Below are 14,310 nucleotides of genomic sequence, written 5' to 3' on the forward strand. Positions count from 1 at the left end.
GGGACTGGAGTGCTCCTGCTGCTATGTCACTCCTGCCACTGCCTGCCCTGGAAGCTCAGCCCCTTGACAAGGGCCAACCCCCTCCACCTACCCAACCCCCCTTCAGTTGCTGGGACCCCAGGAATGAGTCTGGGCTGTCCTGGGGCTGGACCACCCCGTCGAGGGGCAGGGGTTGGTGTCAAGTCCCAGTCCCCCAGAGTGTCCTGGGCTCTCTGCAGAGAGCAGCGTGTCTCTGGCTGGCTTTGAGGAGCCTCAGAGGGTTTTCCTACTGCCCATTTATGGGACTGCTGGTCTTGGTGCTCACTCCTGGCAAACCTGTGCCAGTTTTGCCTCAGTGTCTGAGCTACCTTGCTGGGGCAGCCCAGCTTGCTGTGGAGGAGCTGTGTGTTGGCTGAGTGGGTCAGCTTGTCTCCAGATCCATGGGCCTGACTAGAGGTGTCCATGGGAGGCAGCAGAATTACTGAGGTTTGGACCAGCCTTCCTGGCCTGCACAGCCCTGCCCTAAATGTGTGTGTCACAGCAGGTGAGATGCAGCGGGGCACAGAGGTGGGTGAGTCCCTCATGGTCAGTGTGTTCCCCTGACCACCCACAGGCTGCCTCTGCTTGTCAACAGTCACATCACCTTGTCCATGACCCCAAGGGATGGTGGAGCTCTGCCTGCCCTTCCCCTGTGCCCTTCCTCTTCTCCCCAGTTTCCATCTTACCCTTTCTTCTGTCTCTTCTTGTGCAACTACCCATCCTTCCCTCCCTCCCTCTCTCTCTCCCTCCCTCCCTCTCTCCCTTACCATCCTGCCTCACTTCTGCTGACTCTCTTGTTCTCTTGACAGACTATTCTTGCCCCCAGTGGTGGATTGTACTGCCTGGGCGGAGGCTGTGATGGCACTGTAAATATGAGCTGCACGTGCCTGCTGTGCATCCTGCTGCCCTGCTGCCCCTGGCCAGTGTTTGCATGTGTCCTGCATGTCACTGAGGCACACCACACCCAGCTGTTCCCTCTGGGGCATAGCTCTGCCTTTGCTGAGAGGGAATTGGGGTGACACACCAGCTACACAGACACCCCTTCCCACCCTAAGAGGTTCTGGGCTGTTCCCCAGTCCTCCTGGGTCCATCTGGTGGCCCAGCCCTGCCCTTTGCCATCCACCCCCTGGCACTGCCATCTCAGAGCACCCATCAGAGGTGTCCCTGTAGGGCAGGAAAGCTGGCCTTGGGTCCTTCCACTCATCACCCTGCCTCCATAGCCTGAAGGGATGCAGCCTCTGGCACTGTTAACCACGGCTAGAGGGGCAACCTCTGCACTGTGCCTTCCCCCAGAGCTGGCTGTGCCCTGTGGCTGCATCCTGATGTCCTGGGGGCTGAGTGGGCCAAGCTGAGATCACCATGAGGGTGCAGTGGTGTGGGGGTGTCCTGGGTTGGCCCACAGGAGCTCCTGTAGGAGCTCTGAAAATGTGGAGGGGGCTGGCTGAGGGCTCCCACGTGCTGGACCTTCCTCCCTGGGGTCACAGGGCCCCGGTGCTGGGAGTGCAGGCTGGTCTCCCCTGGGCACTGCCCAGATCCTGGGGGTGGGAATGTGGTGCACTGGGGATAATGGGATGTTCCTGACCACTGCACTCACTGGATGGGCTTGAGGCACCTGGAAAGAGAAAGGCAAAAGAAAGAGGTAGAGGAGATGGGAGTTATCCAGTGCAGCCCTGGGAATTCACACGTGCCATACTGGGGAAGGTGGAGCTGCAGGGAGGGGTGTTTGCAGCTGGATTTTGTTGCCCTGAAGTAGCTGGGAGTGGGTGGGCTGGGTGATGGGAGTGAGGGGCATCCAGTGGCAGCAGTAAAGCTCTGGGAGGCTGAGGGGGCAGTGGGAAAAGTATCACAGGCAGTCACTGAGTCCAGATAGACAGTGCCAGGAGGGTCTGATCGTGGCTGCTGGTGGCAGAGACTGGGGCTGAGGCTGTGCCATGCTGGAGCAATCAAGGCCACAGGTGACCAAGCCCTCAGCATCTCCAACTGCCACTATCCTAGGTGCTCCCAGACAAAACCTGGTCCTGTCAGGCCAGGAGCCATGCCTGCTGGCTCTCTTCCTGCCTGACCACTCTGCCCTGAACCCCTGGGACATGGCTGTTCACCCCTCCAAGGGCGGGCCCACAGAGAGTAGGCATCACTGCACGCCAGGGTGACACTGGGCAGCACCCCCAGAGCCACCTGCCTTCAGTCCCTCCTTTGGTATGTGAAAGTCCTGCTGGACCATTCTCAAAACAGCCCTTCTGTGTTTAAACAGCTGTCATTAACCCTTCCTGTGCCTGGTGCCCACCCTGCACCTCACCCTACAAATACAGGACATGCTGGGTGAGAGCCTGGTGGGACTGAGCCTGTCCCTGGTGGCCCCGTGACCCTCACAGCTCTCCCAGCCCATGTGGCAGCATGCCTTCATTCCTGCAGTGTCCCAGTGTCAGAGGTGTGAGTCAGGGGGGCTGGGGAGATGGGATCGTTGGGAAGGCTGGGGGGAAAAGTGCCTGCATATCCCCTTTGCAGCCTGATCCTCTGTGCAGGCAAAGGCTGTGGGGACCATGACTGGTGCCTGGGGGTGGGATCTCGTTACCCTTCCTCTCCCCAGGACCTGAACATCCCCTTGAAAGCCTGGAGGCTTCAGCACTCGCTGCCCTCCAGCTGTTGTGCTCTGCCTGCAGGACTCTGATGACAACTCCCGTGTCTCCATCACCTTCTTCCGCCTGTTCCGGGTGATGCGGCTGGTGAAGCTGCTGAGCCGTGGGGAAGGTGTCAGGACCCTCCTGTGGACCTTCATCAAGTCCTTCCAGGTGTGTGAGGAGCAGTGCTCCCCTCTCAGACACGCATGTGCCCGGGGCTGGCAGCAGTGGCTGATCCTCAGGCTGGTGGGGTGAGCAGCCCATCCTCACCAGGCACAGGAGGAAGGCTCCAGTGCTGGCAGGCAAGGTTCCAGGAAGGTTCCAGTCTGGGCTGGGGGTTTGTAGTTTGTGGGTGGGGTGTGGGGACTCCCTGGCTGACAGCACAGTGTGTCAGAGCTGGGCTGGGCGCTGGCAGCACCTGCCCAGGCCCATCTGCCCTGGGCCCAGCAAGGCTGGGCTCTGCACCAGGTGGGTACCTCAGGGTGTGCTGCAGCATCAGCTCACAGCCCTGACGTGGGCAGCTCCCTCAGCCCTGGGGTGTGCTCAGGTGCTCCTTTGGGAGCTGGCATTAGCCTCCCATGTGTGAGAACCACAGGAGGGTGCTTGGAGCAGCAGGTGAGCTGTCCCTTCCCCACATGGGGACATGGATGCTGGCCTTGTGCAGCAGCTCCAGAGCCAACCCCCTGTGTCTGGCTTGCCTTGGTGCTGGGCTGGTGTCTCACACAAGCCATGTCCCTTCAACACAGGCTCTGCCATACGTGGCCCTGCTGATCGTGATGCTTTTCTTCATCTATGCTGTGATTGGGATGCAGGTGAGAGGGGAATTGGTCTTGAGCAGGTGCCTTGAGCCTGATAGTACTTGGGGAGGTGGGACAGGGAGGGACTGGGTCCTCTGCCAGGCCCTCTTTGGGACTTTGCACATGATAGGACCTGCACATGATGGTTTACCCTGGTCTGCAAGGATGCTTGCCACCCCAGCAGCCTCCCATCCCTGGGTGTAGCCATGGCAGCAAAGAGCACTTTGGGAGTCAATGGCACAACCTGGACACACAGGCACCAGTGCTTGTGCTGGTTCATGAGGCCTCCTTTCCTTGGCCCAGCTAAAGTGCAGCTGTAGTCAGTATTGTTTTCAGCACAGGCAGGAATGTCCAAGTAGCTCCTGAGCCGCAGAGCACCCACACCCTGGTCTCAGTCTCTGTTGTGGATGCCCAAAGCCATGTAAAGAAAAGGAAAAGGAGCTCAGGGACCAGAGGTGCTCTGGAGGATGGTCAGTGCCTGAGAAAGGGTGCTGAGGACCTCACAATTGTGATTTACAGATGTTTGGGAAGATTGCCATGGTGGACGGGACACAGATCAACCGAAACAACAACTTCCAGACCTTTCCACAAGCTGTGCTGCTGCTCTTCAGGTCAGTCTTGTCCGTGAGCAGCTCCAGAAGCGAGCTGGGCTCTGAGCCAGTGGGAACCCCCATTTTGGAGTGAGGGAGACCAGTGTTTCTGCAGCTGATTTCTTTTATGTCCCACAGAACGATCTCCTGCCGCAGTGGGAGCGTTTCAGGAGAAGCTGTGGGTTTGCCTGGTGTGGCTGGGCTGCAGAAGAGAGTGGCATTTTTGGGGTTGCTGTTCTGAATATTCCCTTCCTAGGCCGGGTTTTAATTTGTGTATTGTGGGGAAATTCACAGGGAAGCAGGAGCTCAGCCCAAGGCTTTCCTTGACTCCAGACACTTCACTTTGAAGCTCTCAGCGGCCCCACAGCAGCAAGCCCAGAATCCTGACTGCTGCTTTCCCAGCAGCTCCCGTTCACCTGCACTCTGGGCTGGCCCCTGCCCTCCCCACATGCCCAGCTCGTGCCCAGGACAGGCAGGGACAGCAGGTATCCCCTGTCCCCAGGTGTGCCACCGGCGAGGCGTGGCAGGAGATCCTGCTGGACTGCAGCTACGGCCGGCGCTGCGACCCCGAGTCGGAGTACGCCGAGGGCGAGGAGTACACCTGTGGCACCGGCTTTGCCTACTTCTACTTCATCAGCTTCTACATGCTCTGTGCCTTCCTGGTATGCCAGCTCCCACGGGGCTCCCTTTGGCACCCCTGTCCTGCCTGGGCAGCCCTGGTGTTGTCAGCTGTGCATCTCATGGGGTGGGCCCACAGCACCCTCCTCCTGGGGGCATTATCCCCCAGCCCACCCACCCAGCCATGCTATAAACTGGCACTGCACTCCTGGGGGACCCAGGATCCCCCTCTAGTTCCTTCCCACAGCCTCGATGTGCTGCCATCCAGATGTGTCTGTGTTGACCTTTGCAAGGGTGGAGAGGGATGAGGTGCCCTGTGCCTGCCCTTTCACATGACCTGCTTGAGCAGGAGGTCCCTCCCAGCATGGGAGACCCTCACTCTGCATCCCCTGATCCCAGAGGATCCCAAGCCTCTTCTGCTCCTGAACACACCTGCCCGTGTTTTCATGGTACCTGCCGACAGGTCTCTGCTCTAACTGGGTCCTTCCCACCCACTCCTCTGCCCTCAGATCATTAACCTCTTCGTGGCTGTCATCATGGACAACTTTGACTACCTGACCCGGGACTGGTCCATCCTTGGGCCCCATCACCTGGACGAGTTCAAGAGGATCTGGGCTGAGTACGACCCCGAGGCCAAGTGAGTGCTGGGGGGTGAGTGGCACAGAGAGGGTGTTCCATGGAGAGGGCTGACCTGAGACGTGTGGCAGGGTAAGCTGTGGCACTGCCTAGGAGTTAGATTCCAGCATCTCAGAGGTGGATGTGGACTTGCCAGAATATTCCAGGGCTGATACAAGGCATGAGGATATTCGGGAATAGGACACTTTCAGTTCCCTCCTCATCCAGCTCTGGTGATGCTGCCAACTCTTCCCATGCCACTGCACACCTTTACCTGCTGCCAGGTGCCATGAGGAGCAGCTGCTTTCCTCAAGAGGAACCTATGGAAGTGTAGGGATTTTCCCACTGCAGGAGCACAGGGCAGACCCCAGGGATGAGCCCCCGTAGCCCCTCCCCAAGCCACCATGGGTCTGCCACCTCCCTGCTGATGTGGTGTGTTTCCTCTGCAGGGGTAGAATCAAACACTTGGATGTGGTGACTCTGCTGAGGCGTATCCAACCTCCCCTGGGCTTTGGGAAGTTCTGCCCACACCGTGTGGCTTGTAAGGTAAGAGCCAAGGGAGTGACAGGGTGTGTGGGCACAGGGACACCTTCCCCAAGCTGTCCCTGTGTCCTCCCCAGGAGGCTGAGAATGACAGTCCAGGCAGTGTCCCAGTGCCATGGCTTGTACCCTGCTCTGGCCTCTCCTGTTTAATGGAGGGGGTTGTTTGAGGGGCAAGGATTGGTGCTGCTGACCTGCACGGAGCTGATATGGTTCAGGTTGCTGAAGATAGGGGCTTCCCTGTGCTCACCCCCCACCCAAGGGGGTGGCACCGGTGGGCTGGGCTCTGCCCAGAGCCCTCAGCACAGGGGGACTCCCAAGGCACACTGCAGGACCCCACATCCTCAGCTGGTGCAGGGGTGCCTGAGCATGTGGCCATGTCAGCTGGGTTGTGGGAGCCTGTTCCCAAGGGCTGATAGCACTGAGGGAGCTGGAAACCCCAACTGTTGGCAGGAATACACTTTTCCTGGCTTAGCTCATCCTGGAATCCAGGGCCTCACGTGTGACTTGCATAGGCAGGGCCTCAGGCACTGGTGTAATTCCTCCTGGGTTTTGGGCAAACACATCAGGAGATTTGATCCCCAGATCCCTGACAGCAGCCTGGAGCACATTTGGAAGGGGGGAGCACAGTGCAGAATGACTCCTCTCTCCCTGAGAGCAGCTGGGGGGGCTCAGCCTGGAGAAGAGGGGGCTCAGAGTAGACCTTCTTGCTCCCTACAACTCCCTGACAGAAGGTTGAAGCCAGGTGGGAGTTGGTCTCTTCTCTCAAGTAACAAGACAAGAGGAAACACCCTCAAGTTGCACCATGAGAGGTTTAAGGAAAATTTTTTCACCTAAAGATGGTCAGGCCCTGGCACAGGCTGCCCAGGGGAATGATGAGTCACCTCTCTGGAGGGATTTAAAAGACACTTGAATTGGATGTGGCACTTGGGGACACAATTTAGTGGTGGTCTGGGCAGTGCTGGAGGAACAGTTGGACTTGGTCTTAAAGGTCTTTTCCAGCCTAAACAATTCTATGGTTCCATGATTTTCTCCCATGGCAGCCATGCCCCATGGGTTGGGTTGTTTCCCCTGTGGCTCTCCCTGACACTTGCTCTGGTTCAGCTGGCTTGGACAAGAGGTGCCACTGCCTCTGGCCCCTGTGCTGCCAGGGGTGGTGCAGAGCCCCTTGGCCTGGGCAGAGCAGGCAGGGCTGGGAGGGCCCCATGCCCTGAGCAGAGCCTCTGGCCAGGACAGGCAGGGTGCCTGGGGGGCTGCCAGCCTGCTCTGCCCGCCGGGGTCACAGCTGTGGGTTTGCTGTGCAGCGCCTGGTGTGCATGAACATGCCCCTGAACAGCGACGGCACCGTCACCTTCAACGCCACCCTCTTTGCACTGGTGAGGACAGCCCTCAAGATCAAGACAGAAGGTAGGTGGTGATCCTGTCTGCCTCTATAGCCTGCCAGGGGACCCTCCTTGTGCTGCTGGGTGCAGGTTACACACCATTCCCCCACTGTCTGGGGACCTCAGGGCACTTGGCTGTGGGATCAGACCCTCTGGACAAACCCTCAGCTCCATGCTATTAATTCTCTCTTTGGACCAGAGCCCATGGTCCAGGCTCAGACCACAGCACTGCTCAGGCCGACCTGGAGGATGTTATTAGCTGCAAGCACAGGTGTTGCAGCCCTGAGGAGTCAACCAGTGCCACCAGTGCCACCCTGAACAGCTCGGGAGTGGGGCTGGCCCAGATCCCATCCTTTGAATTTAGCTGTGCTGGGGAGGAGTTGCTTTCACCCTTCCTTGCCAGCAGTGTGGTTTTCTGAGCCCTGCTGTGGGAAGGTGTCCCTCCAGCTTGTTTCCCTGCCTGGGGGTTGTGCCTGTCCCACGAGTGGCTCTGGGCTGGGCTGGCTGAGGCAGCAGGTGAGACCAGGCAGTGCTGGCAGTGCCTTCCACAGTGCAGTGCATCCCTTTGGCTGGGGTGGGAACACGGCAGTCTGGGAGGAGCACAGGAGATCTTGGAGCAGACTGGGATTGCAGGAATGGTGAAGCCTGTGGGAGCACCAAAGGTCAAAATCTGCTGTTGAACATGAGAACAGAGACGGTGGCACTAATGCTTCACCCATTGGCTGGGTCTGACTCACTCTATAGTTAAAGTATTTTGAGTAAAATCAAAGCCTTGCTCTTAAAAAGCTCATTTTTTTTGGCTGGGGACTCAGATGAACTGTCACACCCAGGAGGAGACTGGTCAGGTGTTCACATTTCCTGGGAATTAACTGCTCTGTCCTGCTGGCTTTCCTCACAGGTAACTTTGAACAGGCCAATGAGGAGCTCCGAGCTATTATCAAAAAAATCTGGAAGCGAACGAGTATGAAACTTTTGGACCAGGTCATCCCACCCATTGGAGGTATGTCACCAGGTGGCACTTCCCAGAGGGACAGAGTGACTCCTGGTCAGGGTCTCACTGTTCTGACCACTTCAGACCTTGTGACAGGTGGCATCATGCTGTTGGTTTCCTCCCTCCAGATGATGAGGTGACAGTGGGCAAATTCTATGCTACTTTCCTGATCCAAGAGCACTTCAGGAAGTTCATGAAGCGCCAGGAGGAGTATTATGGATACCGGCCCAAGAAGAACCCTGTGGAGATCCAGGTTGGTGTGTTGGTGGTGCCAGAGGGGTGACCCTTCCTGGAGGTGGGCAGAAAGTTCAGCAGGTCAGGGAAGAGGCTTCCCCCAGGCCAGGGAAGTCCAGAGTGACTCAGAGAGCTGCAGTGACACACAGGGACCCCTGTGCCTCAGCCCCTGGAAGTGAGGTGGCCCCAAGTAAACCAGCACTTTACTGGCCATGAGACCCCACTGCTGAGGGTGACTTTAGTGTCCAGGGTGCAGGTGACTTCAGAAGCAAAGGAGGGGTTTGACTCTGCCTCACTGATTCCAGTTGCTGAGAGGGCTTGGCAGGGTCTGGTGCCTCACCAAGTAGTTTTAAGACCTGGAAATTCCTACCACAGAGCAATGTCCATGCCAAATGCTGCTCATCCAGGCCTTTATCCACCTGCTCTGCTCCAGTCCCAGGGCCTTCTCCCTGCTCTCCCCCTAGCAGTGCCTGCTGTTCTCTGTGTCTCTCTGCACAGCAGCCCTGAGGGGTGCTGGGGGAGGATTTATGTGCCTGGCCAGAGCAGCTGGGATGTCCTCAGCCTCTCCTGTTATTATAGGGAGGAAATCACCTGTAGAGATAAAAGACCAGGCCCCAAAAGTGCAAGGCAAGGAAAAGAGTCAGGTCCCAGATCAGGGACAGAGGCACAGCCACCCCTTGGGCATCACCAGCCTGACCCTCTGTCAGGCTGCCCTTGGCATTCCCTTTTGTGGCACTGTGTGAGCCCAGAAGCTGTGGGGCAGCTGTGGGACAGCACGAGGCCAGAAGCTGTTTCACCAAGCCTTCCTGTCCCCTCCAGGCTGGGCTGAGGAGTATTGAAGAAGAAGCTGCTCCTGAAATCCATCGGGCCATTTCTGGGGACCTGACTGCTGAGGAGGAGCTGGAAAGAGCCATGGTGGAGGCTGCCATGGAGGAAGGGATATACAGGGTGAGTGCCCTCAGGGCCACCCAGCTCTGAAGTGGTGGTGGTGGGTCAGCATGGCTACTAACACCAGGGGACAGTCCACAGAGTGTGGACCACAAGGATGGATCAGCACTTCTTCCCTTTCTGTGACCATCAGGACATCCTGGTTGTGTGATCCTGGGCAAGCTGCTCTCTGCCTGGTTCACCTCTGTGAAAGGACCCTGCTCGTGTGCCTGGCAGGGGTGTGCTGCATTTGTCACCAGCTGGTTTGGAAGTTCCCACTCATATAGTCTGCCAGGCTAAGGCAGGACACTGAGGTGTCACAGGAGCACATTCACTTCCCACACCCTGGGAAGCGTCTTGGAGACAGCCTGGGCAGCTGTGGGGTTGCAGGGTTGCACCCTCTTGCTGTATCCAAAGATACAGCTCAGGCTGTCCCACAGAGGTGACAGGATTTGTCGTGCTTGGGGCTGGCTCATGCCAGTGCTGCTGTATGGCCATCAACTCTCAGTGCCTCAGTTTTTCCATCTGGGTTATAACTTTTGGAACTGTGTGGTCTCTGAGGCCTGAGCAGAGTGACTGCTGTTCCAACGGGCACCTCCACGTGTCTGCTCCCATGGGAATGGCCCCAGAGCAGCCTGGAGCTCCAGGCCTCCCCTGATGCCCTCCCTGTTGGTTGCAGAGGACAGGTGGCTTGTTTGGCCAGGTTGACAGCTTCATGGAGCCCAGCAGCCCCCTGCAGCCCCAGGTGGCCAGCCAGAGGCCCCTGCAGTTCACCGAGGTGGGCAGTGAGGACCTCGACTCCCCCGTGTTCCTCGATGACTTCCCCCAGGAAGGCAACACCAACATCAACAACGCCAACAGCAGCGACTGGCTGGAGGGGTAAGGGCTGGTCAGCTGTGGTGGGCAGGCAAGGAGGGCCAGAGCTGGCCGTGCCAGTGGCTCCCCTGGGGCTGTCCTGCCAGCTGGCTGTACCCTGTCCTGCCCAGGGGCTCCTCATGGACAGGTAAGGGCTGGAGAAGTGGGGGAGGAGTTGAGCACTGGCTGTGGAAGGGGACAGAGGAGCTTTGGGCAGCCCTTGGGGTGTGAGACGGGGACAAGACAAGGGGACAGGGAGAGCAGACACCCCATGCTGCTCCCCAGTCACCAGCCTGGCACTCCCAGATGTGTCCTCTGAACATGCAGGGAGGCTCCAGCACTCCCTGCACGCCCTTCTTGTCCTTCCCATCACTCCTTCGTCTCAGTGCCATGAGGATGGAGGTGGACAGCAGGGCTCCAGGGATTGCAGGAACCACCCCTTCCCTTTTCTCTGCCAGTCTCTGAGTGCCAAGGCCAGGTTGGGGCCAGCAGCACTGCCTGGGCATGGGTAGAAGGGGCAAAGATCACCAGTGTAAGAGGATGTACTGAGCCCTATTTCTTGGGGTCTCCACCCTATTCATGTGTCTTAGGCATCCCTCCAGCTCTGTCCCCCCAGGGTGGAGGATGTGGGGAGGGCTGCACCCCTGGGTGGAGCTGGTGCTTGGTCCCCACTCAGGCTGACCCACCTGCCTGTCCTTGCCAGGGTGGAGTATGAGGACGAGGTGCTGAGGAAGACGGTACCAGCAGCACCCCGGCGTCGGGCACGGGGTGAGTCTTGGCTCCATCTCTTCTGGGGGATCGGGACCAGCCCAGGAGCCAGAGCAGGGGAAGGGTCTGATGTTTGGCAGGTGGGAGGAGGAGATGCAGACCCCAACAAGTTGGAGGTTTGCTGATGGCCCTGAGCACGGAAGGACCTGTCTGGAGACCCATCTCCTTCCTTCCACCCTTTGGGGTGATGGAGCATGGAGACAGTGCCTCGGGTTGGGGGAGCCCTGGCCACCCTCGGGCAACAGGGCCACAAGACCACGTTCATTTCCTCAAACAGGGAATTCTCCTTCCCAGCTGTGGGTGAGGAGCCAGCACAGGCAGGGGGCAGGCACTGGGACTTTGGGTGGTGCTGAACTCCAGTGAGCCCATTCCCAGCTCTGCATGGTAGTGGTGTCCTTGCTCTTGTACCCATCTGACATCCCTACCTTTCCCTCCTGCAGAGCACAACCACCCCATACCCATGGAGAGGCTGAGCAGGAGGCGAAGGGCCACCTCTGGGGGTCCCTCATCACTGGGGCCACTCCTTCTGCCCCAGCAGGTAAAAGGGGCAATGTATGTCCAGAGGCAGTGATGTGGGGCACGTGGGTGAACCTCCCATCCTGGGAAAGGCTGTCACAGCCATGCTGGGAAGGGCTCCTCATGTGAATCCAGCCTTGCTAGAGCTTTTCTTTTGGATCAGCCTGGGGATGGAGGTGGGCCCCAACCTCACTGCTGCAGCAGTCACTTGGGGCTCCTCCAAGCTGGGACAGCTTGAAGCAGCATCCCTCTGGCTCCCCAGCTGCCTTCAGAGCCAGGGCAGGCTCTGAAGGGGTGCATCAGGTTTGCTCCCATACTCCCCTGGTTGCCCTTTGCTGGCCACAGTGCCTCATGCCTGGCTGGTGCCAGGGCAGAGGGTCAGGGATGGTTCCCAGCTCTCTGCCCACATGGCCCTGCTGGTCCCATTGTTGGGGTGCCCTGGACACAGGAGCTCCAGCAGGGTGGCAGTGCCTGGCCAGGCACTGGACAGGGACAGGGGACAGAACCTGCAGCCCCCACACTATCACAGGAGAGATCTTCCCTGGGCAGTGTCCCAGCCCAGGCTGCAGCTCTGTTCTCTTCTCACCCAGCTGCCCAGAGAGGATGGCACTGTGACAGGAACAGCATCCAGCTCAGGGTTCCAGCAGGGAGAAAGTGGTGAGCCAAGCACATCCTCCACTCCAGCCATCACCTTCCTCATTCAGGAGGTAAGGCAAGGGCACAGTCTGGCAGAGGGAAGGGCAGGGATGGCAGGAATTCCAGGGATACCACATTCAGGCCCTGATGGGAGGTCTGGGGGGCAAAGCTTAGCTCCAAGGGTGAGCAGCAGGTATGTGCCAGCACAGGGGGCAGCAGGGAGGAGGGGAGGGCAGGTGCTTGCAGTGGGGCACCTGCCCAGGCCGAGCACCCACGGGCTGTGACCTTGTCCTCTGCACAGGCTCTGATCTCTGGGGGCCTCCCGGGTCTGGCCCGTGACTCGTCGTTCGTAGCAGTGACCAGGGACGAGATGGCAGCCAGCAGCCAGCTGGGGATGGATGAAGTGGAGAGAGCAGCCGTGGAGCTGCTGAAGGGAAGACAAACACTGCAGGGCACAAAAACTTGCTCTGCCCCCCCGGACACCTCAGCCATGTCATCAACCAGCTCCCCAGGGCTCAGTGCAGCCCGGTCCCAAAAGACCTTCAGTGCCCACATGCCCGTGAGCCACCTGCCAAAGTAGCCCAGCAGGCACAGTCCTGTCAGGGGCCCGCAGGGGGTGCTGGGGCACAGCTGCACTGCTCCCCTGCTCTGCCTGCAGTCCTGGGGGGCTCTGGCCAGCTGCAGGAGTATTTTTGGGACATCTCTAGGATGCTGGTGCAGGACAGGACAATGTTGTGCCAGCAGGCTCTTGCAAGAGCTGGACAGGTCATTAAAGTGTTCCTGCTGTGTGACCCTGTGGATCCAGTCCCCTCCTTCCTCTGCCCCCCTGCCCACACAGCGTGTGCCCAGAGCTGCTGGCTGCCCAGCCAGGGGACGGGGCTGCAAACGTGAGACCATGTTGAACCATTCACGTGGCAGCCTCCAGTCCAAGCTCTGGGGGTCTCCTGGTATCCCAGCAGCTGGACCCTGTGGCCTCCTGCCTGCAGCCGAGCCTGGCCTGTGAGTAGGGGATCTGTCACAGGCTGGGCAGCAAAATGGGGCCTGGGGGCTTCTTGGCTCCCTATCCCAGCTGGGTGTGAAACAGGATGGGGCAGAGGCATGAGCGCATGTCCAAGCTGGGGCACCAGCCCTGGGGCTGGCCAAGAGGAGAGCTGGACACTGCAATGCCATTTCTGCCTCTCCTGCTGTCTCCAGGCACCGCTCTTGGGGTCAGGCATCCATCACTCATCCTGGTGTGTGGGAACATCTCATTCATCCCATGACATCCCCACAGCTCAGCAGGGCACGGGCCAGGAGAGAGTGGGGGCACAGTGCCTGTTCCTGCCAGTGCTCCCAGTGCTGCCTGCTGAGCAGCAGCTGAGGTGGTTCCTCTCTGGGGCTGTGCAGGGGTTTGTGTTACAGACTGCAGAGCCCCCATGGGGTCTGGGTGCTGAGCACTGGAGCAGCCCCATCTCCCAGCCCAGCTCTTTGCTGGGATCTGGCTCCTGAGGGCTCCCAGCCAAGCAGAACTGGGAAGCGGGAGGGTTCTTCCTCACCTAATATATATTAAAATGCAGTGAGGGGATGAGTCCCGAGGGAGGAGCCGATCAATGAGCCAGCCTGCTCTCCAGCACGGCTTTTATTTGTTAACTCAATCAAGAGAACCGGCTGTCTCTGAGCTCCAGCTCCAGCTGAGCACCAGAGCCAGTCTGGTGCTGGGCCATGGCAGAGCAGCTTCCCCCTGTGCCGTGCAGCCAGCAGGGATGGATGGTGAGGGCAGCTGCTGCATCCCTTCCTCTTGCTTCTTTGCCCTGGGGCAGGACCTACACGCCCTCACACTCACCCCCCTTCCTCCCCACATGCACACCTCGCTGAGGAAGGGCAGTGTGGCTCTGGCAGCTGCTCTACCAGGGGATGTTAGAGGTGACAAGATGAGTGGTCATGGTCTAGTGGGTTTAGGGAGGTGTGGGACTGCATGTTCCACTCGCCAAGACAGGTGGGTGCTCAGCAGGGACTCTAAACATGAAGGGTGACACTGTGGTGGGGACATACGGTGGTGGGGAGGCCTCTGCACCCTCTCCTAGGGTCTGGGGCTGCATAGGAGGTGTGTGTTTTTGGTGTGTCCTTTTTGAGTTGATTCTAGCTGAACAGATGTGATAGCACAGATGTGATTTGTGGCACAGCTGGCACGTGGGTGGGAGTAGGAAGAGAGGCACAGCAACATCA

At 59.0% G+C, this 14,310-nt stretch overlaps 1 protein-coding gene across 4 annotated transcripts in view; it reads left to right on the top strand.

The window, feature by feature from the left end:
- CACNA1S (calcium voltage-gated channel subunit alpha1 S) overlaps positions 1-12,896 on the top strand; it is a 44,562-nt gene extending 31,666 nt beyond the window's left edge. For 2 of the 4 annotated variants that reach the window (XM_064636096.1, XM_064636097.1), the window contains 16 exons: positions 828-884; positions 2,679-2,807; positions 3,383-3,448; positions 3,953-4,044; positions 4,526-4,685; positions 5,151-5,278; positions 5,706-5,802; positions 7,101-7,203; positions 8,077-8,178; positions 8,298-8,422; positions 9,223-9,351; positions 10,010-10,209; positions 10,889-10,953; positions 11,394-11,491; positions 12,060-12,176; positions 12,407-12,896. In XM_064636096.1, the coding sequence (XP_064492166.1) occupies positions 828-884; positions 2,679-2,807; positions 3,383-3,448; positions 3,953-4,044; positions 4,526-4,685; positions 5,151-5,278; positions 5,706-5,802; positions 7,101-7,203; positions 8,077-8,178; positions 8,298-8,422; positions 9,223-9,351; positions 10,010-10,209; positions 10,889-10,953; positions 11,394-11,491; positions 12,060-12,176; positions 12,407-12,685 (1,947 nt within the window). In that variant the 3' untranslated portion in view covers positions 12,686-12,896. The remainder of the gene's footprint in view (positions 1-827; positions 885-2,678; positions 2,808-3,382; positions 3,449-3,952; positions 4,045-4,525; positions 4,686-5,150; positions 5,279-5,705; positions 5,803-7,100; positions 7,204-8,076; positions 8,179-8,297; positions 8,423-9,222; positions 9,352-10,009; positions 10,210-10,888; positions 10,954-11,393; positions 11,492-12,059; positions 12,177-12,406) is intronic. The other 2 variants (XM_064636098.1, XM_064636099.1) reach the window with 1 other exon arrangement.
- Positions 12,897-14,310: the final 1,414 nt, after the last annotated feature.

This window comes from Pseudopipra pipra, chromosome 25, assembly GCF_036250125.1.
Source record: "Pseudopipra pipra isolate bDixPip1 chromosome 25, bDixPip1.hap1, whole genome shotgun sequence".
In the NCBI taxonomy this organism is placed as follows: domain Eukaryota; kingdom Metazoa; phylum Chordata; class Aves; order Passeriformes; family Pipridae; genus Pseudopipra; species Pseudopipra pipra.